The 22,703-nt window shown below is 40.7% G+C and overlaps 1 protein-coding gene across 1 annotated transcript in view; it reads left to right on the top strand.

Annotated features, from left to right (window-relative positions):
* adamts3 (ADAM metallopeptidase with thrombospondin type 1 motif, 3) overlaps positions 1–22,703 on the top strand; it is a 146,010-nt gene that overhangs the window by 5,378 nt on the left and 117,929 nt on the right. The window contains exon 3 of the mRNA XM_030723729.1: positions 1,701–2,140. Coding sequence (XP_030579589.1) covers positions 1,701–2,140 — 440 coding nt within the window. The remainder of the gene's footprint in view (positions 1–1,700; positions 2,141–22,703) is intronic.

Below are 22,703 nucleotides of genomic sequence, written 5' to 3'. Positions count from 1 at the left end.
CAGTCAGGGATTTTTGAATGTTGCACTCTTGGAAAAGCAAACCAAGCTCGGCTGGAACTTTCCTAAATCTGAAAGTGTTTGAAAGCCCACAGATTTCCTGGTACATTTGGGTTCACTACAAATGATACAATGAACGAGGAAGTGAGTGAAACCAAGCGGTGCATTAAAACAACGATATTGCTAATCAGAACTTTGGTGCTCGTCTTAATTTGCGTGTTTTAAAGGCAGGAACAGCACAGCTCAGGAGAAATTCACCATTTGTAACTGACAAGTATGCACTGGCACATTCTTGGTGCTGCTTGGTCACATAGATATACACGCAGTGAAATTCAGTCTCTGCATTTAACCCTTCACACATGCAGACGTGTGGAGCAGGGGGTGCCCAGGCCCACAGTGATGCCAGTTCAAGGATTCGAACCAGCGACCTCTTAGTGATAAACCCTCTTCTTCTTTTCTAAGCCACCACTCCCTCCTTATGGAGCACGTCAGTGTGATGCCATATACATCAGCTTATTCTGCTGTACTCAAACAAGTCATGTGGGATACCAGTAGTAAGACTGCAGAGGTGTTTATCACAGCAGTAGTACAATGTCACTACTACTGCTGCTGCTGTGATACTGCTGCTTCTTCAGCAGTAGTATCAGAGTTTAGACAACAAGGTCAGCCGAGCTTGTAGTTCATTCTCCATGTTAAATATTCATGGGTGACGTCATGGGTGCAAAATTGACGTGATTAGAAGATTTCAGGTTTTTGCAAAGTGTTGGAATAATGTGGAATAAAGACAGAAAAACGTTTACTCTGAGTTTTACTGTAGATGTGACGTCAGCATTTCATGCTACTGTAAAGTGTTACTGTTACTGTTCTTCTCAAAGTATTTTGTTACTCTTCCCATGACATGAAGCCGGGTCAGAGAACCTCTTCCAGGTGAAAAGAATATTCCTCGGATTGCGTATAATTCCCGGGACAAATGGGAGTAAGCATATGCCACACCCATGCCCATTCCCATTTGTGCTCTGAGATGCCAGTGTCACTACTTCTTTTTCTCTTAAACTCGTCAACATAAATATGCATGTGTCATAATCATATCAGAATTTCTGTTGGTCTAAAGATAATATGGTAAATATGCTTTTACTATAATGGGAAAGTGAAGAAATATGAAATTATTTTGCAGACCTTTTGGCGAGGGGTCTTTGAAGAATTCAGAGACACCTCAGAGAGTTTTAGCTCTTTGCGCTGGCCCTCACCTTTGCTCTTCTGCTTCATGCTCACGGTGCTTCTTATGACACAGAAGGTATTTAGTTGTAGTTCATCGGCTCCAAAAAACTAAAGTGTATCAGTGAGCCCGATATTTCATTTTGGAGTGGGCAGAGATGAAGAGAACAAAAAGGTCAAAAGGTTAATAAAATATGCCCTTTAGTAGTGAGGAATGAAGAAAATGTCAGTGATTGTGTCAAAGCCTCGAGCCTTAGAGAGAAAAAAAAAGACTTGATTATTACAGCGATTGGTGGATGCAGCTGCAGCCTGGCCAATGAAAAAAGAATGATTAGAGCATCTTTAGAGGCTTAGCTGACTTTGGCACTTCTCACGTTATGTCACAAATGTCATTAATGTTTGCAGCTATAAAAATAGAAAATGATTTGATATTATTTTATTTGCTTTTAGACAAACTAACTTTGCTGTGTTTTTGTGTTGTTTCACAGACCAGTTGAAGAGCCGGCTGAAAGAGTACGGCCTGGTCACCCCCTTCAGCACCGACTCCCATGGACACTATCTGTCACACCTGCTTTCCGCCTCTCACAAGCAGCGCGTCAAGAGGGAGGTGTTTGAAACTGATGGATCTGGACAAAGCCTTTTCTTCAACATCACCGCCTTCGGGAGGGAGTTTCACCTTCATCTGCGCCCAAACAACAGGCTGGTGGCCCCCGGTGCGATGGTGGAGTGGCACGATGAGATCCAAAGACTTGGAAACATCAGCAGCGGTGCTGTCAATGATTCTAGTGTGAGCGCCAACCAGACTGACACCACCAACGGGACCGAGCGGATACTGCGCCGCGAGCTGCTTAAGACAGACTGCACCTTTACCGGTGACATCACAGACGTTCCCGGGGCCTCGGTTGCCATTAACAACTGTGATGGATTGGTAAGTCTTCCTCACCCGTAAAACTCCTTCCTTTCCCACCCCATGAAACTCCTTTTCATTTCAAAGGTGCCGTGACCTTACCGACTGACACCGAGGGCTTTTACGTGTCTGTAGCCTTTCTTTAGATCAGTATTCGGCATTTGTACAGCACATTGTTTTTGAGGGCGTTCTAGCTTTTTGTGCAGAACTTTGTCACGGGTGAGTGGTCTCCTGTTGCATTCTCAGACCTCACAGATTTTCCTCCTAACCTCTTCCCAGCATAAAGCACGAGTTCCTTTTGTGCTCTCTAAAGGTCTGCGGTCCTCCCCTCATAAAACACTTGAACCGTCATTGGGGAATGGCCAGGGCCAGAATCTCTTAGAGTAGGCCAGTGGAGCATCCCCGCATTTAAGGAAAGAAAAGGCTCGACCCAAATTCCTTCAGCTGTGGCTGAAATACTGCAGAGGTTTGAAAAGCAATACAAAGAGTGTCCTTATAGGGAACTGGGCTGTCTTTATTTTTGAGACGTTCTGTGAAGGAGACTGAAGTAAAAATGAATTTCTGCTGCTAATTTTCGAAGGTGAAACATTTGCACTGCTGTGGCACTTTCTGCTGGAAACTTTAATGTTTATTTCAGAGATTTATGACAAACTTATAGATACTAACAAAAAGTGAAAATTATGGACGAATCTGATGACGTGATGCTGCCACACAGAACCAGTGAAACAATGAATCTCCTAATATGGTCAGCTGATGTTTCTGTGTATCTTTAGCCACATGAGCAGACTGAGATATCTGAATAACTGCTGTATAGATTTGCTGTGCTTCTTGGTTTCTTGAGCTTCATAATCCTCTACTAGCTGACAAAACAGAAATCTGAAATGTCTCCATGTCTACTTGATGGACTGTGACTTTTAAGGTAAGGTAAAGTTTATTTATAAAGCGCCTTTCACAGGCAAAAAAGTCACAAAGCGCTGAACAAAACAATTAATCAGTTTAACAAACACATTACACCTTTGCATGAAAAAAAAAGAAACGGCAATAAAACAACAGATTAAAAAAGAGAATAAAATGAGAGTAATTAATGAAAAGCTTGGTTGAACAACTGTTTTTTAAAAGAAACGACAGAGTCAGCTAGGCGGAGCTCAGGGGGTAAGTCGTTCCAGAGCTTGGGGGCTATAGATTGAAAAGATCTGTCTCCTCTAGTCCTTAATCTTGTGCGTGGAGGAACTAAGAGATTTTGATCTTCTGATCAAAGACAGTGTGTAGGAACGTCTTTAACTAGTAACTGAGATAAATAGTCAGGGGCTTGTCCATTTAAAGCTCTATATGTAAGCAGAAGGATCTTAAATTGAAGTCTAAAAGTATCCAGTGTAGAGAGAACAGAATGGGAGTAATGTGTGTTTGTTTGCTCGAGCGAGTTAAGAGTCTAGCAGCTGCATTTTGTATCACTTGGAGCCGGGATACAGATGATTTATTTAAGCCGGTAAAGAGGTCCAGTACAGTTACAGTTACAGTAGTCTAAGCGTGCTGACACAAATGCATGGACAACCCTTTTTTTTTTGCACATTTTAACGATACCTGCACAACAAATTGTAAAAAATGTGTTGATCCCTTGACTTATCTAAACTCAACATTTAGGCAAAGTATTTGCTGCGCTAAGACAGTGAACATAGCAAAGCTCATACTTATATAGCAGCGCGGCTAATTACAGCATCAGGGAGAAGTCAGTGTGCACTAATTCTGGATGATGGTGCAGGCGTGTGGCGTGAAAACACGAGCAACACGAGTCTATGGAAGCGCAGACACAGGTGCCAACTGTGCAGCCAACAACTGCTCATTACTAACTGCACTGTTTATATCCAGAGGCTGAGTAATTGTGCCACAGCTGTCCAGAAGACAGTGAAAACACATCACACTGGAAAATGATCACAGTAATTAGAAGCAATCATGATGATGTGATTGTCCTTTTTTGGAAGATGAAGCGAGGAATTCAGGTGAGCCTAAATTTATTACTGCCAAAACATATACCATGGTGGAAAGTATTAAAGTAGAGATTTGAGTCATTCAGGGGCTGTAGGTTTGCCTTTGAAAGATGTTTAGAGGTTCAGTAATAAACAGTAATAACTATAACTCAGAATAATAATTCTGTCTTTGGACATCAAACCCAAACGTTTCTGTCACTGGATGCTGTCTTTGTATCTCGGAGGACTTTATAATGAAGTGTCAGAGTGAAGCAGCATATCAGCAGGAAAGTGATGTAAAAAAATCCATCATTTCCGTAATAAAGACAAGCAGAGATTTGAATTCTCCCACAGAACAAACTACAGCTAAGTGTGCTTCCCCCTTTATATATATATATATATATATATATATATATATATATATATATAAAGCCATCTGGATGTGACATCTATTAGTCTGTAAACTGCTATTTTGAAGCCTTTTGACTGATACCGTCTTGTTTTTTGGTTTGTGTTATTTTTTTAAATATATGTTACAGGTGTGGCGCAGATCTGACAGAAAACTGTGGACACTAAATGGTCATATAATTGAAACATACTGATTTACTAAATTATGGTCTCATTTAGAGTGAAGCAGATGATAAAGCATGATTACCATTTGATTGGCATATTAAATAGCACTTAAAGCTCATGATTGAGACCACTGACGCGTGCTGAAATGATCTGTTTATGTGAATAGGATCAGTTTTTTCAGACTAGGTGAGTTTCCCCCTGCCCCTGAAGAATGCAGGATTGAGGAACTTCTTCACTGGCTTCACTTTTCAGACCTGGGTGGGGGTGGGGGGCTACCTTTTATTTTGTTTTTTTTTGTTTTTTTCTTTAATATAGGCTGTGGTCGTTTGGCCCACCTTTGTGCCAAAGGAAAGAAGAGCACTGGAGAATTTTGTGATGCAGAGTGTAAAAACAAGTTGAAATATTATCAGATTAAAAGCTTAAGTGTTCTGATAGCCAATGCTGGGTCATATTCATTTATTGCTGTGATTGAAAGTTGATTGCAGTCATGATGTAGATGATACAGATTTACAGCACATTTATGGGCAGTGTGTTAATGCACCGGGACAAACCCTCAGAGATCGGAAATGACAGATCAGAAAAAACAGATCCGCTTGATGGTGAAAGGATGTATTTTTAACCAGATTTTTAACTGGAATAATGTTGTGATTTGATAGGGATCAGTTTTCTGGACTGGCTGTTATTTGCCAGACAGACAGAGGACAGAACAAGGACAGGTAGTCGGGACATCATTGGTAACATGATAGCTCCTGTTTTTGTCCTCATTCGTGTTACATAAAATTAATCATTTTAAACAACAAGCAGTGTGTTGATCTTCTGTGGACTCTCATCAGTTTCCTCTTTACATTGTTTACTTTAAAAATATTGAGATTATATGAAACTTTTGAGTATAAATGCTGTGTGTGTGTGTGTGTGTGTGTGTGTGTGTGTGTGTGTGTGTGTGTGTGTGTGTGTGTGTGTGTGTGTGTGTGTAGAATGATGGACAGAGTCAGGTGAAAAAGTGGACAGACTGTCAAAACCAGATGGAATATTTTCAAGGGATTAAATATTTTTGAAATATTGCTGAGGTCAAAAATGAGGCCAAGCTTTGCTTTGTGGTTCTAAATATGAGCACAAATGATCAGTCCCAGTATTTTATTGTAGTATATGTGCAGTCAGTTTTAATTTACTTGTTTTTGGTAATTGTAGAAAAAAAACAGAGCAGACAAACTTTTCTGATATTTTTCCTTCGATTTTTCAGATTAAATTCAAAAAGGAAAAGAGCAGAAAATGAGCTCTCATTACTTCTGAATTGAACAACTCTTGATCTCTCTGTGAAATCCTAAATATAATTTCTAAAAATGAAACCACTGACAGGCATGTCCAAAGATGAAGATGATGTCAGTGTGACCTTTAAGTCTGTCCTCTGAGCTGCAGCAGGAGGAAGCAGTTCATCAGCTTCTGTGTCTGCAGTTTTTTCCCCTCTGAGACATTTTAAAGTTGAGCCCTGCAGGAAACTCAGGCCTGGGGGTGGGGGGGTGGGGGGGGTGCATACAGAATGTGAGAGGTTTGCTTTGTAAATGATGCCATTTTGAAGATGCCAAAAGCCATCGAGGTCGCTCACTTTTTCTCAAATGCAGGGTGGGGGTGGGGGTCCAGCTGATGCTGTATGATGGCATTGGTTACTGTTATACTATGAAAAGTTATTTAAAGAGATGAAACTCATAATAATGGGTCAAACTAGAATTTTGAATACATCTTTTACTAAATGACCTTCAGAATATTGTAGTCCATCCATCCATTATCCAGCAGGGGCAGCAGTTTAAGCAGAGCTCTCCAGAAACTCTTGCTGCCCTGAGGCAGCTCCTGCATCTCTTTTATGGGTGATACTGAGGTGTCTTTAATCCCAGCATAATCTCTTCAATGCGCCCGTGGTCTGCTGTGGTGTCTCTTCCAGTCAGATGCCCAAGCCACCTAAACCAGCTTCTTTCAGTGTGGTCGAGCAGCAGCTCTGCTCCGAGATCCTCCTGAATGACTGAGCTGCTCATCCCATCTCTAAAGCTCAGGAAGCTCATTTCCACCATAATGGTAAATGGACGAGTTCTTATATAGTGCTTTTCTACTCTACTTGAGCACTCACAGCTCTTATACAACACCTTTGCATTCATCCATTCACACAAGCACTTCCATATGAATCTAAGCTAACTGCCTTTATTGTCTAACACTCACACTCCAACTGTTGCGTCGGAGAGCAACTTGGGGTTCAGTATCTTGCCCATGGACGCTTTGGCATGCAGCCCGGAGCAGCCAGGAATTGAACTGCCAATCTTCCGATTGGTAGGTGACCTGCTCTACCTCCTGAGCCACAGCCCCCCCAGCATAATCTTCTCCTTTCGATCGATCTCCGCCGTTGGTGACCATAGGTGAGGGTAGTCAGCGTTTTATTATCCTTTCTGACATTACAAGATGATGTGACCTGATGTGCTCCCGAGACATATTCTCAGCTGTCATCGTTACACAGTGACCTCTTTTACATTAACTTTTCATTTCCAGTCTTGCATCACACCAGACGGCAAAATAAATTCAGATTTTTTGGGGGTGGGGTGGGAGGAGCTATAAAATGGCTACAACAAAAATAAGAATCTGGAACATTAAACTGATAAAAATTCAGTTTATTTAGTAAGCTCGCCTTGTTCCTCCTCGTGTTGTTTGCAGCCTAAATGCACAGCGTGTAGGACGACATAACTCCAGATCAAACGCTCACCAAACCAGTGGTTTCTGATGAAACAGCCTGTCGCTGAGAGCCAGTGGTCTTTGATCTCAGCCTGGCCCTCTCTAGGTGTGCGTTTTACTGTTTCTTAATTATAGCCAGGCTCCTGTCTGGAAGTCTTTACTGCAGCCAGCATGCTTATGACACTTCCTCTGCTTCAGCAGCAGTGGGTGAACCAAGGGTGATCTTTGCTGGCCTGTTTTTTTGACTCATATGGAGGATGTCACAAAGTTAGGGAGAGCTGGTCCCTGATAAAAGATGAAACACGTCTCCTCTTCCTTCACTCATATGGAGAAGAAATGATCTGTAAGATCGACAGCAGCATATGATTTCAAGCTCTGTCTGCTCAGAGTTTTTTTTTTTTCCTTGTGTTTACCGCAGAGATTCACAGTGTGAGTTCTCTTATAAAACCTGGATCGTTTTCCAACTCGTTTCCATTTTTGGGTATTTAAAATCTGACTAGCTGAGCAACTGTTGTAAGCTGAAGCCTATAGTTCTAAACAAAGCCAGCAGGAAGTGACAAGAACGGCACGCAGGGCCTGTTCCATTAAATCTGCAACATGAACAACATGAGATCATCTACTCTTGTGATAATTGTGGCACTTTTAATTCCTCAAGAGAAACAGGGTAATTGTGACTCATGGATGAGAGGGAGGAGACCGGAGATGTGTCTGTACTTTGCGAGTGACAGTCGGTTTTGAAACTGGATGCTGGCAGCATTTCCCGTCTGCATTTAAGTAAATAAGCTTGCAAATGACTGGAACTGAACAGGCTCCAGGTCCAGTTAACCCTTATCCACCTCTCAGTCCTTGGGTGGTCTGCCAGATCAAGGTTTGAGGCAGGGTTTTGATATTTTCAAGGACTCATCGCACAGCTGGACTGTTTGAGTTAGGGAGGATTTAATATATTTAAGGATGCAGATGTGTGCTCTGCTGTACATTTACTTTGTAAATCTGAGCCATCATTGATAAATCATTACACTGTTTTCACTGTGTGCCAACTCCTGACAGATGTACCGCCCTCTGTAGCTGCTAAGTACACTGTTATCACAAAGTCTTAAAATGAGCAGAAACTCACTGTAAGGGTTAATGAAGCTGAAGGGACGAGGGTTTAGGCATGGATTATGTCTGCTGTAAGACGTGATATTCTTTATCAAACTTCAAAAGAAGATGCAAGTTAAACCCATCAATATAGATCCTTGCATCCACATTCATGTCATTTATAATATTGGGAGTCTGGTAAAACACACTGATTTCTCCAGGTTCATCTGAAGAGACGGCTTTGAAATGATTATCTCTGATATTTGATGAATCCTGATGCTTCTCGCTTGGCTTGAAAGAAAGTGGTGAACTCAGTGTGTCTTCCCATCAGCACACTTTTGGTGAAACTTCTTATCCTACATGGAAACTACTTTGTGTGCTTCAGAAACTCTCCTTTGATATTTGAAGGTAACTGTACAGTATGGACCTTTTTATTAAACTGATATGGACCTTATAAACTTATAAACCTTATAAACTTATACCCACCATCTGAAACTCATGGATGCAAAGAATAAAGAGCAGATGTCTGAAAACTTTAAAATCTTTCTTTTCAGCTTTCTCATTGTTTTATGAACACATTTTGTTCTGTTTATGGGAGAATTGGCATTGGGGTCATTCCATATGAACTCAACCAAAAAGCCAAAATCCTTCCTGGGCCACTGACTCAGATTTGAGTGAAAATTATTTTGAAAGTACCTCTATGTGTATAATGAACACATGCAAAATTATAGGCCTCAGCTCCAAAGGGTTTCTGAGATATGACCCTCCAAACATTGGGTGCTGTGCCCCATATTTGACCTTGTGAATCATGATTTTCAAATTTCTAATATTTCAACAGGCAGTATCTCCCACATGAATAATATGCTTAGCCTGAAAATTGGTGTCCTGGGTAATTTTGGACCAGACTTTCAGAATCTGGCATCATAAATGTTGTATCTTCTGTCTTTCTCAAGTTATTAACCCCTTAAAAAGATTTTTACAGGCGAAATTGCAAAATTCAGATTTCAAAGTTACAGTCATGATGCCAGGATCTCTCTCAGAGACCATATTCCTGTTATTTCAGGACAGGTGTGTGTGTTTGGGGAAGAACTGAGGCCTATAATTTTGCATGTGTTCATTACACACATAGAGGTACTTTCAGAATATTTTTCACTCAAATCTGAGGTGGTGACCCGGGGACCCATTGGTTGAGTTCATATGGAATGACCCATTGGAGAAAACGATGAAGGAATTCAGCTGAGCGTGAGATGTCAGAAGGGAGTGTATCATTCCCATCATCCCTCCTCCCTCTGCATGTCTCTGTTCATGTGCTCACACGGTTCTCTTGTCACACAGCTGATGGTTCACACACTGCAGATTTTTTTTATTTGTTACCCTGAAAGGAAAAGAAGGGAAGCTTCTCATGTCTGATGTATTTTTGGACTTAAGGATTTTACTGCGGGTCTGTGTTTTGTCCAGTGGGGAAACGATAGATGGAAATAAATCATCTGTTTCTGTAACTGATTTGAGATACAGCATGGTAACTCCCTCGTGCTCGAATGACATCAGCAGTGATGAATAAACATTTGAAATTTCCTCCTACCGTTCAGAGAAGTTGATGTTAATATAACTGGAGTTTAATTACAAGGCGATGAGTAACTTTAAAACATAATTATGATGTTGCCATTAGTAATGCATTGAGACCGCTTTCTGTGTCTTTCTGCTAACTGTGGCTCTGGGAAGTGGTAGTCTGCCACTATGGTACAGGCTAAAATCTCAGCTCTGAGGGATCACAGTGAAATGCTGTGAAACACTGCAGACAACCCAGAGGATAAATTGTCAATACTTTAAGGATCACTGAGACTTTTCCTTTAGAGCCATCAGGTTTGTAGTTTTGAGCAGAATGTCCTGACAGTCACTGGATGGACTGCCATGGCAACAGATACAGAAATGTGCATTTGTTAAGTGATAAGAAGCTAACTGCTAAAGGTAATAGTTTGAAGGTTAAATACGAGTTTGCATTTTGTTCAAAAAACCCTAAACACACAATAAGTAACTCAAAACAATAATAAAAGATGTAGTTTGATGATGCTGCAAAGTAGTACGAGAGATTCATGATGCATAATTTCATTGTAGCAGTGTAGCAGTGGAAGTACTGACAGCAATCATCAGATTAACGAGGAAGAAATCTTAGAAAACAGGAGTTAAAGCAAATTCTGAAGCCTCTGCACTCCCGTCCCATCAGTCTGTTGTAACGTATCACATAACTTACCTACGATTAAAAACAAAACCAACAATCTCATAACGAGGATCTAGCAGTTGTGGTGCTTTAGTTCACGGTTGTGTACTGAATGTGTCCCCTAACATCAGACTGTCAGAGCCTTTATGCTTTGATCATTTTGACACAACAGCGGTGTTGCAGCACACATCACAGATGGGTCCTGTTCTGGACATTTGTATTTGCCTGCTAGAAGTGCTGCAGAGGTCCACCAGGAGATGGCCTTGAAGTGGAGACTGGTAAACCTTATGTCTGGTATGGCTTCCTGCTTTTTATGTGCAGGGTTATAGAACTTTCTCATGGTAGGCCAAGTTTCTCCTTTGTGTTTCAGAGGGAGTGAGAGGTCAGCTGCATGAAAGTCAAACATAACTGGTGTCACAGGCATGCATGTGCATAACAACACAGCACACAAAAGAAAACTGCAGCAAGCAGTTCATGTGTGGAGCAGGAAGAACCAGCATGACAAATAAACTGTATGATATGGAAATGCTTTTTTTTTTTTCTTCTTTAGTCCCAGTCTTCTGTTAGGATGAGGGCAGGGCAGCTGGAACACATTCGTCCCCTCCTCTCTCTCCATCTTATGAAGGAGTTTTTTTTTTTTTTTAAAGCTCACCTTTGCAGACAGACAGTCTGACTAATCAGCTGATACATACAGACAGCAGGGTAGCCGGACCTGAACAGCACCAATCTGACTGTTAATATTAACCTTTAGTTTGCCAGCAGCTGTGCAAAGCTTGGCCACCTCTTAATGTGTGTCGCGTTGCATAATCGACTCTGCCAACCAAAGTGGTGAGGCACTGCTGTGTGTGTGTGTGTGTGTGTGTGAGGTGTGTGTGACTCACGAGTGTAAATACACTGCAGTTCTGGTGGGTAAAACATCAGTTAGAGTATCCTTTCAGAGCAAAGGCCTAACATTTGGAGCTCATTTGAACTCAGACATTCTGTGATCCTTCATCGTAGCCTCCTCCTCAAATTCCTCGAGCCTCCGGAGAAACGTTTACATTGTTGAGATTCATCAAGAGTGACAAAACGAGCAAGTAAAACATGCTGGTGTTTTGCTGAGAGCTACATGTGTTCAGTGGCCGAAACATTTGGCCTCAGAGACTTAAAAGAGCGTTCTGGACACGCATAGCTCCTGACATATCTGGAGCTACTGTGTGTGTGTGTGTGTGTGGGGGGAAATATCCTATTTGATTAGGGGGGAAAAAAAAAGAAAGTGAGCCAGTTCCTCTTTGCGGTGAACTGTAGCTGGGCACAAGAGTTTTATTCACCGATAGTTCTTCGTGTTCCCTGTTGACTTAGCCGAGGCTTGTTGCAGAGGCTTGACCCCAGAGCTGTTTGGGTGTATGGTTTGAGGTGCGGGGCAGAGGCACACCAAGATATGCAAAAACGAAGCTATTTCTTCCAAGTTTTCTCCCGTGCAGTCGTGGGTTCAGCTCAGTGTGTACTGCCGGGGTGCTTCTATTGATATTTATATAAACATTTTTAATCATGACCTATATAAACTTAAGCAGAGCCCACATTTTCTGTTGTCGTTTCAGACAGACATTGAGAGCCATTCACAGCGAGAGGTTTTATTTAAAGTCACCTCCTCCTCGAAGCCATCTGCAAATGTTTGCTCTGTTTGGTAGAGCAGCACAAAACAGCACAACTAAAATGAATTCCTGCATTGTTTCCCAGAGGAAACACTACCAGATATTTTTGCCAAAATAATAATAATTTTGATTGCTTACTTATTTTCCAACATTGTATTTTTTCAGAAACTCTGCAAAGAATCTTGGGTGCACTTTAAACACAGATATCCACACAAACATATCGAGGAGAATGGTAAGAGGGTTCAAGCTAATTTAGCAGATGTCTGAAATGTTTTTGCAGCTTTCTGTTTATCATTTTCTGAAATAATCCAAGGATCGAAGATCATCAGCAGCTGCTGCTGGAATCAACTTATGTGAATTCCTTTTAAAGACCAGGGATGAAAATGGCAGGTAACGATGACGAAGGTTTGCTCACATTTTTGAAAGCAAACACACCTTTGGACAACATCGAGGGTGAAAGCTGGCAGTGTGCAGGCTGAATCCAGACCTTTTTTTAACGTTGCAGTACCTCTTTTTTTTTTTCAAGTGAAAGCACGTTCGCACCGACCTCCTTAAGAAGTTTAGACTGAAAGAGACTGTTTTTGAAAAACTGGAGCCCTTCAGCTGAATCCCATATGTTATTTTTGGCAGATGATTGCTGTCTGCTTGGCAGGGGCTGATGTTGGGGATATTAAACTGATGGAACACAGGGCTCTTGATCCCTTTTTTGAGGTTTGTGTTGAGGTAGGCCATTGTCTCCACTGATACCGGATAACACTGACCATTGGGTCACAAAAAATATGCCACTGTAACCCCTGTTTTTCTCAGGATTCCAAGCTTGTGATGCTTGTGATTTAGTCATATTCACACCAGTTGTGGTGTTGATGCCACACAATAATTCACAGCATATTTTATCATACAGACTTCCATTCCAGGGAAATAATCTGCAGCTACTTTGGTGCATTTTCTTTCTTTTTTCTGTCAGGGAGATCACTGAGAAGCTAGCTCATATTTGAGTCAGTAAAGCCACAGATTTCCAAAGTCTAAGGAAACATTTTGAAATTTAGTCCAACCAACAGTCAAAACTCCAACTTTCTATTAAAAATCCTAAAAAACAATTAAATTAAATTAAATTTTATTTATATAGCACCAAATCACAACAAACAGTCGCCTCAATGCGCTTTGTATTGTGGGTAAAGACCCTACAATAATACAGAGAAAACCCCAAACAGTCAAAACGACCCCCTATGAGCAGCACTTGGTGACAGTGGGAAGGAAAAACTCCCTTTAACAGGAAGAAACCTCCAGCAGAACCAGGCTCAGGGAGGGGGGGTCATCTGCTGAGGGGGGAGAGACAGAGATTAATAATAACTAATGATTAAATGCAGAGTGGAGTATAAACACACTGTAAACCCAGATAAGTTGAATCTACTTAAAAAAAACCAAGGTAACTCGTTGCCTTAAATATTTTAAGTAATGAAACAGTTCATTTAACTCAGCCTGTTAAGTAAGCACTACTCCATATCCAATTGAACTAAATTGTATGTTCTAATTGACCAAACTTATATTTTATAGTTCATGAAAAAATAAAATGTCTTTTGATCAATCAATTCCCCCTATCCTTTTCATGGTTGTGTGGGGGTGGTGGGGGCTGGAGCCCATCCCAGCTGACAAGGCAGTAAGATGCAGGGTACACCCCGTACAGGTCACCAGCCTGTTGCAGGGCTGACACAGACAACCATTCACACCTGTGGGCAATTTAGAGAGACCAGTTAACCTAACCCCAGTAACTGCATGTCTTCAGATTGTGGGAGGAAACCCACACAGACACAGGGAGAACATACAAACTCCACACAGCAAGAGTCTCGGTCTAAGGTGGAATTGAACCCAGACTATCAGATAGCTATTCTAGCTGTGAGGCAGCTAGAATAGCTGCTAGAATAGCTGCCTCACAGCTAGCCACCATGCTGCACACCATGCTGCACAGTAACACAAATATTTTTTACAGTGTTGAACTGTGTCTGTTTAAATTTGGTAACTAAACATGATAAAACTCAGCCCTGCTGAATGCGGGTACATTAACATTTACAAATAACATTTGTCCATGGAACAATAAAAAAAACTATACGAGAGAGCGTTGTGAACAAAAACCAAACAAAAACACCAAATGTCTTCTATTCCAAACAGCCAGAGGCCTGGGCCAAGCCAGAATTGAACCCAGACCTTCTAGATGGTGTTCTACCTGTGAGGCAGCACTGCTAACCATCATGCCACCATGCAGCTGCACATTAATCCAGTCTGTTAAAACTGGTATAAACTAGATTTTTATCAGGTGCAAAACTTGATATTAAGTTGTTTGAACTCAAACACATGATTACAATAAGATAGACCATCAAAAAGTACAGTCTACTCAGCATTAACAAGTAATGTTCACATTGTAGGCAATTTTAAGTAATATGAACTCAATATTTTTAAGTGGAATCAAAATCTGGGTTTACAGTGCAGAGTAAATAAGGTTAATGAAAAGAAACAGTGCATTATGGGAACCCCCCAGCAGACTAGGCCTATAGCAGCATAACTAAGGTGTGGTTCAGGGTCACCTGATCCAGCCCTAACTATAAGCTTGATCATAAAGGAAAGTTTTAAGCCTAATCTTAAAAATAGAGAGGGTGTCTGTCTCCTGAATCCAAGCTGGGAGCTGGTTCCACAGAAGAGGCGCCTGAAAGCTGAAGGCTCTGCCTCCCATTCTACTCTTAAGTATCCTAGGAACCACAAGTAAGCCAGCAGTCTGAGAGTGAAGTGCTCTGTTGGGGTGATATGAGACTATGAGGTCTTTGAGATAAGATGGGGCCTGATTATTCAAGACCTTGTATGTGAGGAGAAGGATTTTAAATTCTATTCTAGATTTAACAGGGAGCCAATGAAGAGAAGCCAATATGGGAGAAATCTGCTCTCTCTTTCTAGTCCCTGTCAGTACTCTAGCTGCAGCATTTTGGATCAGCTGAAGGCTTTTCAGGGAGCTTTGAGGACAGCCTGATAATAATGAATTACAATAGTCCAGCCTAGAAGTAATAAATGCATGAATTAGCTTTTCAGCATCACTCTGAGAAAGGATGTTTCTAATTGCACAAATACAAGGAAGCAGTCCTACATATTTGTTTAATATGTACATTGAAGGACATATCCTGGTCAAAAATGACTCCAGGATTTCTCACAGTGTTACTGGAGGCCAAAGTAATGCCATCCAGAGTAAGTATCTGGTTAGACACCATGTTTCTAAGATTTGTGGGGCCGAGTACAAGAATTTCAGTTTTATCTGAATTTAGAAGCAGGAAATTAGAGGTCATCCAGGCCTTAATGTCTTTAAGACATTCCTGCAGTTTAACTAATTGATGTGTGTCACAAAACAGGAACCGTTAAAAATTGTTTGTAAATTAAATAACGGATTTGTTACTAAACTGTTGTTAATTATGGTTGAGTACTTCAGTTTAGCGTGCACCACCATGTGTTGAGCTCATATAATAAAAATGTAGTCATAATGACACCCTAACAGGACAACTCGTATCTAGTTTTCATTTTATCTTTTTATACTGAATTCATTATTTTTTAAAGTAAAAAATAACGATTGCTTTGCTTTAATAAGTTCTTATTTTCCTGCTGTGCTGTAAGACGTGTTTTTATCCATAATATTCAGTCATCACTTTGCGGACAGCTCAACAAATGACCTGCGAGGGCTCCGAGCACCCGCCTGCATAACATGTAAATCAATAGACTGTGATTATGAAACCTTTCATCATGGTGAACTAACTAAACTCGGTTATTGATTAAATGACAGACTCACTGCAAGAAAAGAAAACAGTGCCAGGAGCAGGAGAGCTGAGCTGTTAAACTTAAGGGACTTCATTACCATGTAGCTAATCATCAGTAAGCTGCAGACTCAATTCGATTCCCATCAGAAAGTAATTCTGGTTCTTTTTTGTGAGGTTTTCAGCTAATGTTTCATCAATAATCAGCTGGTTCAGCTCTCATAGAAATAGTTCTGTTCTAAATTAGTTGTTTCACTGATGCGATAAATTGTGTCAAAATCAAGGTTAAAAATGTGTTTTTTGAGGTCTCTGCCTCCTCCAGTTGAGACAAAAGTTCACACAGCACCTGCAGACAGGTAGGCCCACTCCCAATCCAAGTGCATAACCTGCACTACGGTGGCTGCTGTAGGACAAACAACTCTGGATGCCGATCATCTGTAGTGAGTGTAGGCTGTCAATATACCGGCTGTCCATATTAACCTGACCGGCACACGTGTTAATGTGATCTGTGTAACTATTTGATCAGCAACAAAAATTTGGAGCAAAGTCACCAGAAGCAGAGTGCTACCTCCGACAGCCTAAAATCATTTTTGTTTTTGGGCACTACTTAATAAAATATAAAAATATTTCTTATATACTGTATATACCCTATAGTTATGTTAATGTGTACATTTTTTGCATTATATCAGACAACTTAAAGGTGCACTAAGTAATTTTTAGGTTATATAATAGAAATAAAGAATGTTGTACTCATAAATACATATTGACTAATGTGTAATTATATCTTCCAACAAATTGATGAATTCTCAAAGCATTAGACTCATCGTCCATTTTTTTCCTGCTTGTCTGGGGCCGGGCTGCAGGGGCCGCAGCCTAAGCAGAGAAACCCAGCCCTCCATCTCTCCAGCCACCACCTCCAGCTTATCCAGGGTAACACTGAGGTGTTCCCAGGTCAGCTGAGACATAGATATAAAATGAATCCATTAAAAATACATGGGCAGAGCGCCAGTTTGTGGAAGTTGCCATGTTGCTGCACTATGTTGAATGCAGTAGTTGAGATGGACATCGACGTATGTGGCTAGAGACTGGCCACATACGTAGTATGCCTAATAAGTTACTTTTAATTTAAAGATCATACATAGTTCTTTCAAACTATGACCAGTTAATATTTATATATGTATATTTTCATCATCTCTTCATCATTATGTCCTTCATATTTCTCTCTCTCCTCCCCCATTTCCACCCCATCCTCTTCCTCCTCACCTCAAGCCTCATCTCCTGAACAGAATTTGATATCATGCATAAACATGCTTATTTATTCCCAATATTTCTGCAATAATTTACTATCAGACATGTGACCCTCCCATCTCCAGACAGCTGACAGGAGCTGGCTAAACAGCAACAACAGCTGGTTATAAGCTAACAGCTAATGTTTGGTTCGAGGGTCCTAAAAATCCCACTTTCCCTCTGATGAGCAGTTTGATTACATTCTCACATCGTATCGAGTTTATTCGCTAAGTGTCCGAGTCCAACAACGTTAGATCCGAGACAGTTTCACTGATGCCAGCTAACAGAAAAGTTCAGCACATTCTCAACAGCTCACCTGAGCATCGCTGTCATCAGACAGAAGTGAGCTTCACTGACTCATCGACTCGTATCGGACTCCTGCCTCCTCCAGATTAAATAGACGTGGGCATCCAGCATATTGACAGCCTACACTCACTACAGATGATCGGCATCCAGAGTTGTTTGTCCTACAGCAGCCACCGTAGTGCAGGTTATGCACTTGGATTGGGAGTGGTAAAAAAACATAATTCACTGGACTGCAATCTGCAATATATTTACATTTGGCTTATATATTTTACACACTATACATTTAAAAATAGTGTTTTCACTGATTATTGTTTGTGTTTTAATATTTCTATAAGAAAAATGCCTCCTAATTGTTTTTGGTCATGTTTTGCCCCATAGTAGTGAAAATGGTATAGAGTATTGAGTATTGAGTATTTTATTGGGTATCTTTATCAAGCATGAAATTCTAGTATCATGGCGACCCCAGTCACAGATAAAAATGAAGGTATAATGTAATTAATAGCTTCAGAAACTGCTGGTAACTAAAGATCATTTTGGCAAACTATTGTTTCAAATTCAAGAACACCTTTTCAGAATCTACCTGTGAGATAAGAACAGCCAGATTCAACTCCACAATAATCGAGCACACTCCACCAGCCGATAAAGACTGTGTGTGATGGTTGAAATCACTGAATCGGGTAATCGGGGCACTCGATTAAAGGCGTTTTGTCCCAGACATGTTTTTTGTTTCTGCAGTTTTCACTTTTTGATGTCCACCTGAATCATCTGATCTAGAGTTGGTTCACTGAGTTCAGGACCAGGGAACTGTCCGCGATGATTACACGAGCCTTCAAAATACTTTAAAATGTCCAGACTAGTGATGTAAGCTCATGAAACTCATGACCAGAAGAATGCTGCAATCTGAAGCTTTTGACTCACTTGAACCATCTGCATACAGAAGTGTCAGGAAAACACCAACTCATCGCTGGTCACTGTTATCAATTAGGCATTAAATAATAGTGTAGATTAAGAGAAACCCTAAAAAGCTTTCCGAGGTGAGCATGCACAGCAGTGCTTGTTTGCTTTAAAGGAGTAGCTTCAGTTCTGAAATCCTGCTGCAGGAGAAATTTCACATTTCAATTTCAAGTTTCCACAATTCAGTTTACATTTTGTTACTCTAGATAAAATAATCACCCAGATATGTCTTACGGTGAGCCATCTGTTCTTTTTGTGGAGCCTTCTATATAAATGAGACTCCACAAACCACTTTCATTTCTAATTTATTACTTTTATTTTATTCTGGCCTCTGATAGCAGCTAAAACACTGATAATAATCCTGAGATGAACGATGTCCTGACTATAAGCATGCTACTTTGACTATAATTAAATAGAAATGAGCAAATATACACTTATGAGCCACAATACCAAAACCAGATGATGTGAATAACACTGATCAAATGAGCACGCTCTGCTGGAAACCTTAGGCCCTGACAATGAAGCGTCTGTTACTTAAACATGGATCACCAAGCTTAAAATTGCTCTTCAACCCCTTGAACATGTAGGTGGGACCTGCCCAGCCACGGAGCAATAAGTGCATATTGATTGGATATGACATTTCAAATTGATTTCCAGTGTTGTGCTAAACTTAAATGATGCTGTGGTTTGTCCCAGAGCTGCACAGTGTTGATTAATTAATTAATTAATAATTCAGTTCAGTCAGCAGCCTTTTTCAAATTTCCTGAATAATGTAAAAATATGCACATTTCTAAATTTTTAAGGTTTGGTGTTGCATCTGTAGTGATGCAGACTGTCTGCTGTGGTGAAGACAGAGTGAAGGTGATCCCTGGCCTATCTGGGCTCTTTGTTAGAGACAGGATAAGGAAGTCTTTTGGGAAGAGCTCAGTGTGGAGCAGTGAGCCACCACTCCTCTGCGTTGAAATGAGCCAGGCATCTGACTAAGATGCCTCCTGGATGCTTTTTAGATGAGGTGTTTTGTGCATGTGTCCAAATGGGAGGAACCCTGAGGCCAGTGTTTCAGCTGGCACAGGAACACCACATTTCTGTCCTCAACAAGAAGTAAAAATCAGGCATTATTTTCATGTTTACCAGCTTACAATCTTCTTCTTCAATGCCTTTTGTTGGCTGAATGCTGCATATGTTGGCATGCAACTGCAGATTCTCTCTGGCATCCTGGTGTGTCTGAGGCATAGGAAATTAAATGAAAGACTCCATAGTGCTACTACAGGTAAAAACAAATATCACAGTACAGCTTTAATCCTTCCAAAAAACACACACACACACGTACGTGCAACACTCTGCTTTGTCCTTTTGTTCAGAAAGGTTAGTGTGTGTCTTTCTTAAGGCCACTTTGACCCTAAAGCAAGTGCTACAGTTCAATAACAGCACGGAGGCGAGGTTGCTGTGACAGCACAGTCTGTAAGTAGATTTTCCTCTTATTATCGGTCCCAGTAGCATCGAATTCTGTTTAGAGGAACACCTTATGTGTTATTTCTTTAATGTGAGGACTGCTTAACTAAAAATATTTGGTGCTACATTTCTATAAAAGAAGCCACTTCTCACAAAGTGAGTAATCGTGTGTGGCACACCTCGCAGATCAGACTCATTGTAACTGGTGAGGAGATGGCGTCACTATAGTGGCGTTTTGTTTAAAACTATTTGTTTTAAACAGACAGACTGCCAGCCTGTCCGAGGTGCACCCCACCAGGTGACCCGAAGGAGATAAGCAGAAGAAAGTGGATGGATGGATGTGTTACAGCCGCATTCAGCATGCTGTGATTTCTAATCCAACCTTTCCTGAATGCTTTCTCTGAGCTCGTCCTCGGCTGAACGAAGATAAAAATTTGCACGAAGCTTAAATTCATTTCCAAACCTTCCTGTTTTTAAGTGTATTTGAGATTGTTTTTTTGGAAGAACAAGGATGAAAAGCGATGCATTTTTCTGCAATTTCTCTGCTTCAAGGATGGAGGAAAATTTAATTTCAGGACAGCTGCATATATATTCAATTGATTATGCCTTAATTTAACTCTGAGAGCTCAGCACTTCCTGTGGTAAGATTAGGGTTGATGCTAAAAAGCTTTACTCGCTGTGACGGGAGGAGTTTAGCTTCAAGATACAGTGAGCATGTTTCTGGTAGATGTTCACAAAACACTCCAATGCTTACATAAAGCATGGAAGGTATTTAATGAGCTAGTCTCTTTTCTGCACTTTCATAAATTATGGAGACATACAGTATTAACTGTATCGATTATAGCTTTGATATGCCCCTTTTTCAGAGTTGCAGTACAAACTAGTTTCTGACATTTACTGTTTTCTTTCATGCTTTAAAATCTTTGTGATCCTCTAAAAAAATCTCTTGTCTGTGGCTTTAATCAATACTGAAGTGTCACCTCCCAGTTTAATAATGTGCACCCTTCTGTGATTTGGTTTTATTGCTTTGCTGTATCTGAATCAGAAGGTGGCATTTTTAGCTCCTGAAATACTTCATAAGTGGTCAGACTCAGCTGGCTTCTCATGATAGAATAACAGCTTTTATTCAGTTATGTGTCAGTCAGTTTGTTAGTGCGACCCCCCCCCCCCCCCCCCCCCCCCCCCCCCCCCCCCAGCTTCACCTTTGAAAGACACGCGCCCGGCTGATTACGAGTGTGAGAGCACAGATCCAGATCTGGAGTCTGCCTTTGCCTCATATTTTATTCGAAGAGAAATACTTGTGCTCGACTTGATCTTAAATGGAAAGGCACGACCTGCTGAAGAACCTTTAAAAACCTCACAGACTGAAGGAGCTCGTGGGATCTGAGCCCTGTAAATTCTGAGATGTTCGACTTTCTTGACTCTTACCCGGCACTGGTAAATAAGAAAGAGCCGTGCTGCATGAATTTCACTTCAGTTCAAGACATGCCTGCAGGCTCAGTTATGGTCCAAATGCCAGTGTTGTTATGAATTTTATTTGTGAACTGAGGAGTCATTCAGGGTGTTGATGAGCACGTAGTAAATGAAATAAATAAGTTGATGACGGGGTGGTTTGGGGTGTAATCGCAGGAATGATTCATTGTGGAGAATGTGCAGGTTCGTGTGAGGATTTGGTGAATAGGCAAACTGCACTCCAGCCTGATAATGCTGATGAGCATTATTATTATTATTATTATTATTATCAGGTGCCTGCTGGTAAATAAGCTGAGGAGGAAGCTCCTGCTGCAGATATGTTTAAGTAAGAAGATAAAGTGGAAGCTTTATAAACAGTTTTATGGCAGGAATGGGGCACATCCTGAAATGACATTAATCTGATGTAACAGTTCGTAACTTAAATTAATTAATTTTTTTATGGACATCCTGTGATACATCAAGAATCACTGGATATCTGTTTTTTTCCTGCCAAAATGCATCCATTCTGATAACCTTTAGCTGTCACGGATATTTAATGTTAATGTGAAGAGTGTTTTTCTTCTGCTTGTCTTTTTTCTTTCTTTCTGTATATTCAAGGCTTTGCTGTGATTCACCTACATAACCTCTTTACAGCTGGCCATAAAAAACTTTTTTAAGTCTGTGTCCCCTATTCAAACAAGCCACAGTTGATCTAGTTGTTTGTGGTTGTACTGAGGGCGTGTAGACATATATAAATTACTGCAGCTGGAAGGAGCTGTACTGTTCTGAGTAGCAGCGCAACTCAAACATTTTGAATATCATGAAAAAGGTAACTTTCCTGTATTTTATATTGATTACAGGTAAATTTATGCAAAGTGAAATATTTCAGGCCTGAGAGAGGAAACACTGAGAATGATGCAGGAAACAACCGCAGTAATTAAACTGAAATGGTTTTAGATTGTTTAGCACTGACATTATTGTGTTCTTCATGCAGCTTCTCTCAGGGTGTAACAGCTTTTTCATTTGGGCTTGATGGCTTCTACAATCTGTTTGTTTGGACGTTATTGTGTTAGCTGGCCAGCGTGACCCTTCGTATCCACCATAAACAGCAGACATGACAAACTAGTTATTGCAGGAAATCTGAGGTTGGCAGGTAGCCATCACAAAACA

This window comes from Archocentrus centrarchus, unplaced genomic scaffold (genome assembly GCF_007364275.1).
Source record: "Archocentrus centrarchus isolate MPI-CPG fArcCen1 unplaced genomic scaffold, fArcCen1 scaffold_26_ctg1, whole genome shotgun sequence".
Classification (NCBI taxonomy): Eukaryota; Metazoa; Chordata; class Actinopteri; order Cichliformes; family Cichlidae; genus Archocentrus; species Archocentrus centrarchus.
This window is presented reverse-complemented; position numbering and strand designations above follow the sequence as displayed.